This window comes from Kogia breviceps, chromosome 13 (genome assembly GCF_026419965.1).
Source record: "Kogia breviceps isolate mKogBre1 chromosome 13, mKogBre1 haplotype 1, whole genome shotgun sequence".
In the NCBI taxonomy this organism is placed as follows: domain Eukaryota; kingdom Metazoa; phylum Chordata; class Mammalia; order Artiodactyla; family Physeteridae; genus Kogia; species Kogia breviceps.
In genome coordinates, this window is record NC_081322.1 from 43628058 (window position 1) to 43641127 (window position 13070).

The 13070-nt window shown below is 38.0% G+C and overlaps 1 protein-coding gene across 4 annotated transcripts in view; it reads right to left on the reverse strand.

Annotated features, from left to right (window-relative positions):
- Positions 1 to 13070, reverse strand: part of LAMA4 (laminin subunit alpha 4) — a 152149-nt gene that overhangs the window by 60574 nt on the left and 78505 nt on the right. For all 4 annotated transcript variants that reach the window (XM_059082890.2, XM_067011675.1, XM_059082889.2 and 1 more), the window contains exons 11-13: positions 11194 to 11361; positions 8769 to 8962; positions 2927 to 3043 (exon numbers count right to left, since the gene is read on the reverse strand). In XM_059082890.2, coding sequence (XP_058938873.1) covers positions 2927 to 3043; positions 8769 to 8962; positions 11194 to 11361 — 479 coding nt within the window. The remainder of the gene's footprint in view (positions 1 to 2926; positions 3044 to 8768; positions 8963 to 11193; positions 11362 to 13070) is intronic.

A 13070-nucleotide genomic window follows, 5' to 3' on the forward strand; every position in this document is an offset into this window, starting at 1 on the left:
AAGAAAATTACAGACCAATGTCACTGATGAATATAGATGCAAAAATCCTCAACAAAATACGAGCAAACAGAATCCAACAACACATGAAAAGGCTCATACACCATGATCAAGTGGGATTTATCCCAGCGACGCAAGGATTCTTCAATATACGCAAATCAATGTGATACACCATATTAACAAATTGAAGAATAAAAACCATATGATCATCTCAATAGATGCAGAAAAAGCTTTTGACAAAATTCAACACCCATTTATGATAAAAACTCTCCAGAAAGTGGGCATAGAGGGAACCCACTTCAATGTAATAAAGGCCATATATGACAAACCCTCAGCAAACATCATTTGCAATGGTGAAAACCTGAAAGCTTTTCCTCTAAGATAAAGAACAAGACAAGGATGTCCACTCTCACCACTATCATTCAACATAGTTTTGGAAGTCCTAGCCACAGCAATCAGAGAAGAAAAAGAAATAAAAAGAATACAAATTGGAAAAGAAGAAGTAAAACTGTCACTGTTTGCAGATGACATGATACTATACATAGAGAATCCTAAAAATGCCACAGGAAAACTACTAGAGCTAATCAATGAATTTTGTAAAGTTGCAGGATACAAAATCAATGCACAGAAATCTCTTGCATTCCTATACACTAATGATGAAAACTCTGAAAGAGAAATTAAGGAAACAGTCCCATTTACCATTGCAACAAAAAGTATAAAATACCTAGGGGTAAACCTACCTAGGGAGACAAAAGATCTCTATGCAGAAAACTGTAAGACACTGATGAAAGAAATTAAAGATGATACCAACAGATGGAGAGATATACCATGTTCTTATATTGGAAGAATGAACATTGTGAAAATGACTATAATACCTAAAGCAATCTACAGATTCAATGCAATCCCTGTCAAATTACCAATGGCATTTTTTATGGAACTAGAACAAAAAATCTTAAAATTTGTATGGAGACACAATAGACCCCGAATAGCCAAAGCAGTCTTGAGGGAAAAAAATGGAGCTGGAGGAATCAGACTCCCAGACTTCAGACTATACTACAAACCTACAGTAATCAAGACAATATGGTACTGGCACAGAAACAGAAATATAGATCAATGGAACAAGATAGAAAGCCCAGAGATAAACCCACACACCTATGGTCAACTAATCTATGACAGAGGAGGCAAGGATACACAATGGAGAAAAGACATTCTCTTCAATACGTGGAGCTGGGAAAACTGGACAGCTACATGTAAAAGAATGAAATTAGAACATTCCCAAACACCATACACAAAAATAAACTCAAACTGGATTCAAGACCTAAACGTAAGACCGGACACTATAAAACTCTTACAGGAAAACATAGGAAGAACACCCTTTGACATAAATCACAGCAAGATCTTCTTTGATCCACCTCCTACAGTAATGGAAATAAAAACAAAAATAAACAAATGGGACCTAATGAAACTTCAAAGCTTTTGCACAGCAGAGGAAACCATAAACAAGATGAAAAGACAACCCTCAGAATGGGAGAAAATATTTGCAAATGAATCAATGCACAAAGGATTAATCTCCAAAATATATAAACAGCTCATGCAGCTCAATATTAAAGAAACAAACAACCCAATCCCAAAATGGTCAGAAGACCTAAATAGACATTTCTCCAAAGAAGACATACAGATGGCCAAGAAGTGCATGAAAAACTGCTCAACATCACTAATTATTAGAGAAATGCAAATCAAAACTACAATGAGGCATCACCTCACACCAGTTAGAATGGGCATCATCAGAAAATCTACAAACAATAAATGCCAGAGAGCGTGTGGAGAAAAGGGAACCCTCTTGCACTGTTGGTGGGAATGTAAACTGATACAGCCACTTTGGAAAATAGTATGGAGGTTCCTTAGAAAACTAAAAATGGAATTACCATATGACCCAGCAATCCCACTCCTGGGCATACACCCAGAGAAAACCATAATTCAAAAAGACACATGCACCCCAATGTTCATTGTAGCACTATTTACAATAGCCAGGTCATGGAAGCAACCTAAATGCCCATCGACAGATGAATGGATAAGAAGACGTGGTACATATATACAGTGGAATATTACTCAGCTATAAAAAGGAATGAAATTGAGTCATTTGTTGAGATGTGGATGGATCTAGAGACTGTCATACAGAGTAAAGTAAGTCAGAAAGAGAAAAAGAAATATCGTATATTAACGCATGTATGTGGAACCTAGAAAAATGGTACAGATGAACCAGTATGCAGGGCAGAAGTTGAGACAGAGATGTAGAGAACAAACGTATGGACACCAAGGGGGGAACGCTGCGGAGGGGTGGGGATGGTGGTGTGCTGAATTGGGCGATTGGGTTTGACATGTATACAGTGATGTGTATAAAGTTGATGACTAATAAGAACCTGCTGTATTAAAAAAAAAAGATAAAATTTAAAAGAAGAGTACTTTCGTGATGGTTTGGTTCACTGCATTTATCAGAAAATTTCTACTTTAAAAAATGTGACTTTTATTGATTTTGAATGTCAGCTTTATTAAACACACAATTTAGGAGTAAAGAGTAAGTAGGATGTATCTAGATTTACACTTTCTATAGAACTTTCTGTGATTATCTGTGCTGACCGAAATGGCAGCCACTAGCCATATGTGGTGCTACTGAGCACATGAAATGTAGCTAATGTGACTGAGGAATTAAATTTTATTTCATTTTAAGTAATTTAAATTTAAGTAGCCATGTGTGGCTAGTGGCAACTGTACAATGAAAGGAACTGAAAAAATTCAGTCACCTGATCTTAATTTTACAATTACAGCTAACTTGATAGATTGAATTAGAGTTGATTATTCTTCTGTGACACTGAGCTCCTATTGTAACCTGCTATAAATAGTAACCTGAACAAGTCACGTGTGTCCTTACCTTTATTATGTCATCAAGTTCTGAAAGGGTCAGCCGAGGCATTGTCAGTGAGTAGGAAGACATCCTCAGAGACGCGTTCACGCCTGCCATCTGTTCCCTCACTCTGTCATGCTGTTTCTGCATGAGGAAGAGCAAGGGAGAGAGGAAGAAAAGGTCACTGTAAATAAAGAAGGCTCAGGGAGAGTGCTGTCAGCTTGCTGCCACTGCACTCCGACACATCCAGGTTCCTATCCCAGACCCACCAATGAATTGCTGTGCCACTCTGGGTAATTCGACCCGGCCCAGGCTCAGCTTTCTCAGTTATAAAATGGAGATAATGAAAGTAAGTACCTCAGGAGCTTCAAAGAACTTAGTTATGATTATTACTTACAGTGCCACCACATCAAAGAGAGTTGACACTCCAGAGAGGGCCCGTACCTCTTTCTCCATAAATGTGAAATGGGGCTAGGGATACAGCATTGAATAGGCTCTGTATTTGCAGTAATTGAAAACTGAATTAATTCCAAAAAGCATTTATCATGTGCTAACTTTGGGCCAGGCACAAATAGCTCATTTGGACAGGAATAAAGTATATACAAAAGAATCTTAATGTCCTTTTAAAAATTTAAAATGGCCCTATTATCAAAGCATAAAATTGTGATCTTGCTTCCTCCTATTCTGAGCTCTTTATGTTAGATGCTCAGATGTTCTGAGGAGGGAAATTGCCCAAGTGTGGTTATATTTCTTTTCTTCTTTTTTTTTCAGTTTTTTAATTGAAGTATAGTTGATTTACAATGTTGTACCAATCTCTGCTGTACAGTAAAGTGACTCAGTTATACACATGTATACATTCTTTTTTAAAATATTCTTTTCCATTATGGTTTATCACAGGATATTGAATATAGTTCCCTGTGCTATACATTAGGACCTTGTTGTTTATCCATTCTAAATGTAATAGTTTGCATCTACCAACCCCAAACTCCCAGTCCATCCCTCTCCCTGCCCTACTCCCCCTTGGCAACCACAAGTCTGTTCTCCATGTCTATGTGTCTGTTTCTGTTTTGTAGATAGGTTCATTTGTGCCATATTTTAGATTCCACATATAAGTGATATGACGTGGTATTTGTCTTTCTCTTTCTGACTTACTTCACTTAGTATGATAATCTCTAGGTCCATCCATATTGCTGCAAATAGCAATATTTTGTTCTTTTTCACAGCTGAGTAGTATTCCATTGTATATATGTACCACATCTTCTTCATCCATTCATCTGTCGACGGACATTTAGGTTGTTTCTATGTTTTGGCTATTGTGAATAGTGCTGCTATGAACATAGGGGTGCATGTATCTTTTTGAATTATAGTTTTGTCTGGGTATATTGCCAGAAGTGGGATTGCTGGGTCATACAGTAATTCTATTTTTAGTTTTCTGAGGAAACTCCATACTGGCTATAACAACTTAGTTTCCCACCAACAGTGTAGGAGGGTTCCCTTTTCTGCACACCCTCTCCAGCATTTGTTATTTGTAGACTTTTTCTTTTTTTAACTTTTTTTTATTAATTTAATTTATTTTTGGCTGCATTGGGTCTTGTTGCTGCACGCAGGCTTTCTCTAGTTGCAGCGAGCAGGGATACTCTTCGTTGTGGTGCGCGGGCTTCTCATTGCTGTGGTTCCCCTTGTTGTGGAGCATGGGCTCTAGGCACGTGGGCTCTGTAGTTGCTCGGGCGTGCAGGCTTGCTATGGTGCTTGGGCTCTAGAGTGCAGGCTCAGTAGTTGTGGCACACGGGTTTAGTCGCTCTGCGGCATGTGGGATCTTCCTGGACCAGGAATCAAACCTGTGTCCCCTGCATTGGCAGGCGGATTCTTAACCACTGCACCACCAGGAAAGTCCCTTTTATTTGTAGACTTTTTAATGAGGGCCATTCTGACTGGTGTGAGGTGGTATCTCATTGTAGTTTTGATTTGCATTTCTCTAATAATTAGTAATGTTGAGCATTTTTTCATGTGCCTACTGGCCATCTGTTTGTCTTCTTTGGACAAATGTCTATTAAGGTCTTCTGCCCATTTTTCGATTGGGTTGTTCCAAGTGTGGATATATTTTTTGATGAATGCTTTAACTTGTACTTTCACTTTGGGGTTCTAGAGTCAGGGATCTTATGATTTTGACAAAATATTGTAGAGCTTCAGAGATTGAAAGCAACACAGAATGAAATTTTAACATGGAAAAAATAAAAGACCCATTTTATAATCTGAGTAAAAAATGTGCTGGTTACTTTAGGAATGGTAGTTTAAATTAGAGTTGAAATTTTTGTTATGGTGTAATCTAGGATATCACAGAAATAATTATAAAAGCCTATACTTGAATGACATACTTTAAAACTTTCTAAGTTCATCTTAATGTCTTTTCTCACTCCCTGGACTCTTTTCTGATTTAGTGGAAAAGAAGATGAAACCCATCTTCTCCAAATACCTTGCTACAGGGAGAGACATAGGTCTAGGGACAGAAAAGTATCTCATTTGAACATCCTCTTAAAGCAAGAACATTTAAAAAAATCAATTTCCCCCCAAAATCCATCAAGCTTAATACAGTGAGACTATCTGGGGTTAATTGTTCTTATCTTCACAAGGAGAGGTAGTTAATACAGCTCTACACAAAAGCAATATTTTAAAGTATGTAAGGAAGGGAGGTCAAAAAGATTGGTATTATCTAGCTGTCTCAGAGCAGTTTTCCTGTTATAGAGTTTGAGATATGACCCCTTCCAGAAGTGCTTCTATCTGAGTTGCCTTAATGGAACACAGCTAACACCCTGAAGTAACAACCAAACTTCAAAGCCATGTGTGAACAGCACTGCCTGATAAGCTCATTGGCAGTAGTTGGAAAATGATATGCTTCAAGTTAAAGGGTTTCTGTCATTTACCAGATATAGCATTAGACAGAAATGAATAAAATTAGCTTTGAAACAAAGATATTCCCACAGAAAGATGGACAATTTGAACAAAAGAAAGTTTAGAAACTCATAATTAGTGAAAACGACAATTAGCACTGTTTAGCATGCTTCAGTATCCATTTCAGGTATGCAAAAAATAAAACAAAGTTTCCTGACACTTAAAAAGAGATAGAAACAGTCTTGGGAAGGTGGAGCTTTGGAGTTTATGAGAATCCCTAAACAGACAGAATCTCTTTTTCTTTTTTTTTAATTTTTGAATCTTATTTATTGTTTTATACAGCAGGCTCTTATCAGTCATCAATTTTATACACATCACATCAGTGTATACATGTCAAACCCAATCACCCAATTCAGCACACACACACACACACACCCCGCAGCTTTCCCCCCCTGGTGTCCATTGTTCTCTACATCTGTGTCTCAATTTCTGCCCTGCAAACCGGTTCATCCGTACCATTTTTCTAGGTTCCACATATATGCATTAATATACGATGTTTTTCTCTTTCTAACTTACTTCACTCCGTATGACAGTCCCTAGATCCATCCACATCTCAAGAAATGACCCAATTTCGTTCCTTTTTATGGCTGAGTAATATTCCACTATATATGTGTACCACATCTTCTTTATCCATTCATCTGTCGATGGGCATTTAGGTTGCTTCCATGACCTGGCTATTGTAAATAGTGCTGCAATGAACACTGGGGTTCATGTGTCTTTTTGAATTATGGTTTTCTCTGGGTATATGCCCAGGAGTGGGATTCCTGGGTCATATGGTAATTCCATTTTTAGTTTTTTAAGGAACCTCCATGCTGTTCTCCATAGTGGCTGTATCAGTTTACATTCCCACCAACAGTGCAAGAGGGTTCCCTTTTCTCCACACCCTCTCCGGCATTTATTGTTTGTAGATTTTCTGATGATGCCCATTCTAACTGGTGTGAGGTGATGCCTCATTGTAGTTTTGATTTGCATTTCTCTAATAATTAGTGATGTTGAGCAGTTTTTCATGCACTTCTTGGCCATCTGTATGTCTTCTTTGGAGAAATGTCTATTTAGGTCTTCTGACCATTTTGGGATTGGGTTGTTTGTTTCTTTAATATTGAGCTGCATGAGCTGTTTATATATTTTGGAGATTAATCCTTTGTGCATTGATTTATTTGCAAATATTTTCTCCCATTCTGAGGGTTGTCTTTTCATCTTGTTTATGGTTTCCTCTGCTGTGCAAAAGCTTTGAAGTTTCATAAGGTCCCATTTGTTTATTTTTGTTTTTATTTCCATTACTGTAGGAGGTGGATCAAAGAAGATCTTGCTGTGATTTATGTCAAAGGGTGTTCTTCCTATGTTTTCCTCTAAGAGTTTTATAGTGTCTGGTCTTACATTTAGGTCTTGAATCCAGTTTGAGTTTATTTTTGTGTATGGTGTTTGGGAATGTTCTAATTTCATTCTTTTACATGTAGCTGTCCAGTTTTCCCAGCTCCACGTATTAAAAGACTGTCTTTTCTCCATTGTGTATCCTTGCCTCCTCTGTCATAGATTAGTTGACCATAGGTGTGTGGGTTTATCTCTGGGCTTTCTATCTTGTTCCATTGATCTATATTTCTGTTTCTGTGCCAGTACCATATTGTCTTGATTACTGTAGGTTTGTAGTATAGTCTGAAGTCTGGGAGTCTGATTCCTCCAGCTCCATTTTTTTCCCTCAAGACTGCTTTGGCTATTCGGGGTCTTTTGTGTCTCCATACAAATTTTAAGATTTTTTGTTCTAGTTCCATAAAAAATGCCATTGGTAATTTGACAGGGATTGCATTGAATCTGTAGATTGCTTTAGGTATTATAGTCATTTTCACAATGTTCATTCTTCCAATATAAGAACATGGTATATCTCTCCATCTGTTGGTATCATCTTTAATTTCTTTCATCAGTGTCTTACAGTTTTCTGCATAGAGATCTTTTGTCTCCCTAGGTAGGTTTATTCCTAGGTATTTTATTCTTTTTGTTGCAGTGGTAAATGGGAGTATTTCCTTAATTTCTCTTTCAGATTTTTCATCATTAGTGTGTAGGACTGCAAGAGATTAATTCACTTTTATTTAGGAAATTTTACAATGACTTACTAAGAGATAGTGATGACTGAAAATCAGGGCAGAGAACCTAAGTTAAGTTGGGTTTGCTGACAATACACATAGCTAAAGTAATGAGTTTGCTCACAGTTGCTTCCTATTTTTGACATTGCTTTTTCACTCTAACCTTTATAAATATGTCCAAAGAGGCAGGTGTCTTCCTATCAGAAGATGAGCATTCTTGGTGATGAGTGTGTGCAGCACTTGGCACAGAAGTGTGAGCATCACCAGTTCTAAGTCTGGCGGCATGGGCATGCACAAATCCTGGCCCCATAGTGTGACTGCCTTGGCGAGCTCTGGCCAAGCCTGGGAATTTTTCTTACCTCTTTGTAATTGTATGGCCTTAGCTCAAATTAGACTCCCTATCTCTGTGGCTGCTGACCAGCCAGGCTGTGAGATCTGCTTATCAGGCCCTTCCAAAAATTATACATATCTTTACAGGAACATGGTTCCAGGCTGCTTTGGGATTTTTACTGCTCTCAGTATAAAAAAAGTTAGGCACAGGAATCATACCTTGTTTACTCAGTTGCAACAGCAATACATCCAATACAGGTGGACACAAGCACCAGGAACAAATGCATTCTTATCAATGCACAAGCTCAACAACTACAACGGTTTCAACTTGATTTTAGGTGTACACACTTATATTAGCAAGTTATTGTGGCAAAAAATGTACAGATAATTTTAAAAATAAAGATTTAAATGTACCAATATAAAAAAAAAATTGTTTACCAACTGTCCCTTCTTGGGATAACTTCATGTTGTATATGCCCAAAATGCATTTACAGTTAGAGTGTCCACTGTACCTTGTGATCCCGCTGCCTGGCTGCTATGGCTCTGTTCATGTCTTCGGCATCCCTGATATGGTCAAGGGCCAGGTCAAGTGACTCCTGGAGGTCTGACAACTTAGCATTATAGTCATCCAGCTGCTCCAGGACCACAGGAAACAGAGAGTGAGTATCGTTGTACTGCTGCTGCCAACTCTCAGCCTGGCTCAGCACTGGGAAGAAAGGTACATAGAAACTCAGTCTGGGCTTCTCCCTTCTCCTCCCATCCCATCCTGCATTTAGAAAGATGCAAATTCATCAGGTTATGTCTTCTTTAGCAATAGTGACTGAAGCTGTTGTCCACAAAAACAGCCCCATTTTTGATATATGAAGTTTTAAATACTATTTTGTAGGGTTTGGGAGCCCCTGGACCACCATCAGCTAAAATGGGAGTTGATTAGTTTTCCCATGAAAATTATACTTTAAGTAGAAATGATGTCATTAAACTAGGTTTATTATTACTGAGATTATTAATAATTTGACCATACAAAGGAAACTTGGATATACTACAGTCTTACTATTAGAGACAACCCCAGTTGTTTTGTCTGTTACTGGCAAATGATGTTCACAACCATTCATTTTATGTATTCTCTCCAGGTAGCTGTTTTTACTTAGCTCCTTTAGGTCAAACCTAAATCATTATCTTGGAAAGAAGATTAAATGGCAATGATATATTCTTAAACTTTGCATATATCTTAATTCTCTGATCAAAATTACACACATTGACTACGTGCTTTAATTCTATTTTTTCTCCAGGGACTATCAGTCTGTCTTATTGAGGTTTTCTATTTACTTTCATCACCATGAGCAGAAGATACAAAGTTCATGGCTCAGTAGAGAAAGTGGTTGAAAATGCATTCACTAGGCGGAAGGCAGCTAAGTGGGAGATGTACTTGGTTCCATTTCCCCAGAACTGTCTTGTTAAATCCCAAAATAGGCAAGGAGCGTGAAAGCATCTGGCTGTGACATCAGAGTTCCAGCCTTCCTGACTGCTGGCCTCATCCTGACTCAGAAATGGGCCTGAGATTCTTCTTTATTTCTTACTGTTTCTAAGACCTTATAAGTTTGCTATCACAATAGGCCTTTATGTCAAGAATGTTCCTCTTCTAGAATATTCACAGTAAGTTTTAACAGAAGTTGATAGTGACAATTGTAGGAAAATGATCTAACGTAAGTGTTCCTAACTCTTTCTGTATCATGGGCCCCTTTACAATCTAGTGAAGCCTTCGGATCCCTTCTTATGTGTTTTAAAATGCACAAGATAAAATACATAGAATTAAAAAGACCAGTATATTAAAAAAATTGGTAATATAATAATATATGTGCTTCTTTATTAATGCGTTAACTAACAAGATTTAGAGGTGAGACCAATAACTGCTAAAACTTTGAATTACTGATGAATTTAATGTTGTGAGATAACAGTAACAACTAAAATATGATACGCAAACCTGGAGATTCTTTTGTTGATTGTGTAGATTAAAATGGACACAAATTCTTTGTAACTCTTCCCATGAAGAGTGGAGTCTTTTTCCTCACCCTTCAATCTGGACAGTCTTGACCAACAGAATGAAGATGACATTGCTGAGTTACAAGGCCAGGCCTCAAGAGACCTTGCCCTTTCCATTCTTGCCCTCCTGAAAGGCTTCTGCCATATGAACAAGCCTCAGCTAGCTTACTTGAGGATAAAACCCCACATGGAGGGAGAGGCCCAGCCATTCCAACTAAGACCCCAGACATGTGAGTGAGCTCGACCATGTCACATGGAGCAGAGATGAGCTATCTAGGTTGAGTCCAGCCCAAATTAACAACCTATGAAATCACAAGCAAATAAATGGTTCTTGTTTTACATGAATATGTTTGGGGTGGATTGTGAGATACTAATTTATAACTGATATAGTGACCAAGTCATAGATTCACTAATACTACTGTGGTTTCTTACCTACATTAATCATTAAAGGAAATGTTCAATTTCCATTGAAGGCTCAAGTCATTAAAAAGTCATTCATGGACATCAGAACATGAATGTTGCTGGGCTTGTAGGTTTATTGTCTTCTCAATGAGACCTCTTATTGTAGTGCTGGTAATTGGTTCCCCTTAGCTTTCCTTCCCTTGTTTTTCACCAACTGTTAAGTTCCTATTTCTTCTCCTCAGGAGTAAAATTTTGTAGATTCCTTGTGGAATCTCAGCTGTTTCTCAAAAACTCAAGGTTGGGCCTGGATCTAAAAATCCTGATCATATAGTCAAGTTGTCCTGAATGACTCCCTGAGGCCACATATAAACTCTAAATAACTGAATATTGGGAATTGGTTGCTTTGACCAAATGTTGCCCTGTGACTGGGTGTCCTCTCCTGGACCCACAAAGGAAGCAGACACGTGCTGGGCTCTAGGAGTCTAATACACCTACATTCATAGGCTTCGTCTGCCTCCTCGTCCACAAGTTCCCGTTGGGTGAGGAACGGTTGACGGCGTCGGATCTCCTCAAGCATCTTCTGGGCCAACACCAGCTTCTCAGAGATTTCCTCAGGGCTAAGTTCCTGATATTTCCCATAATAGAGCATCTTGTTGTTGATCTCTGAAAGGAAGGACACGGTGAGAGAAGACAGTAGGGAGAGATGACTGGGCATTTGACAGCGATGTCACTGAAAACACGGACAGTGAGGACAAGGGGCTGATCCTAAAATGGAAAGAGAGACTCAGCAAAGACAGCATGCTGATGTTCATGCTCTGAATGTGTTGGCATCAGAGTTCATCATATATTCCAGGGAGAGGTTAAACCCGAGGAAATCACTCTTCTTTGCTTTTCATTTGGTATCTTCAGAACAGGAATGGAATTAATACAAAGCCTGCCCTGATTTCAGCTGAATCTGGTTTCTATTCTGATTCAAAACCGTTAATATTTAAGACACACAAATCTGAGGTCTTTGACCAACCTTTTATATAAAATACATAATATGGAGAAAATGTTCTGAGGTATCTCCTGTCACATGCAGTAGGCACTGGAGATATTATTGCAATTTAGACAAGGATTTTACCCAAGCTCTAAGCCAAAATGAGTGTATATTGACGGTTGTTTAAACAAGTCTTTCAGATTGTCATACAGACTAGATACAATATAGAGGTTTGCTATATAGGATGTGAGTTTTTGCTCATTAATATATACATTTTTTTTGCAATTGCTCTTTGCCTTCTGTGGTATGACTGCTTGTCAAGATTGTGCCGTTTTGACTTTGGGTCATTCTCACCCCACATCTGTAAGTAGGATGGAGAATTTCAGAACCACAGGGACTGCTGAGGCTCAGAGGCATTAGATGAGTTGTCTGAACACTGGCGGGGCTGAGCAGCCCTCTGGCTCCCTCTTCCTACTACATATGATCAGATGATAGTTATGTAATTGCCACCTTGTCCTATGGCAGCTCCAGGAGGAAGCATTTTATCTTCCTGGCATAAATGAAATTGTCTGTCTTTGGTTTACTATGATCTATGTGGTTGGCCAGACAAGATGGGTAAACAACACTGGTCTCACATAAATCATACCAGGATAAGGGCTTGTATTTTATATGGATAATAGCTTGAAGGTCACCAGTAGTTATTTTAGAGGTGGTTGGCAATAAGGAATGACACACTGTTGGTGTTCTGAAGCATCCCTGAACTCTGAAGAGAGGGAGATAAATGGGAGAAGAGGTTTTCAGTGTTGTAAATATTACTGAGAAAGTTTTAGGGAAACCAGGATATGTTAAAAAAAAAAAAAAAGAAACTTACAAAGGGATTAAATATTCACTTTTCAAGTAAAGTCTAAAATATTAACTCCTGAAATAAACTAAACGTAGATACTTTTCCTCAGATCTAGCACTTGCAATGCTGAAATTTCCTGGCATTTTGATGCAGATATTATATTTACAATATGGCTTATTTTATTTTAGCCATATCTGTTCTAGATTAGAAAAAGGAAATACAGAGAATAATATTTTTGCCTTTGGTCGTCTTTGAGACTGTTCATATATTATTTTTAAAAAAGGTAAAAACTGATGGAAATTATTGTTTCCTCTTTACATTTCTTTTGTATTTTTTCCTTCTTTCCTATGCCCTAACGGTCAAATAAGAGGACTTAGATTCTTTCCAAATGAAGTAACTTAGAATCAAAATTTGAGTTACAACAGGAAAGGTGACATTTTTTTCTCAATGGCTTAATAAGATGCTGGCTTTATCTGCTGCCTAGAGGGACATTTATTTCTTAATTAGATGAGATCAGCTAATCTAGGTTTAATCTTACATTTTGAATAA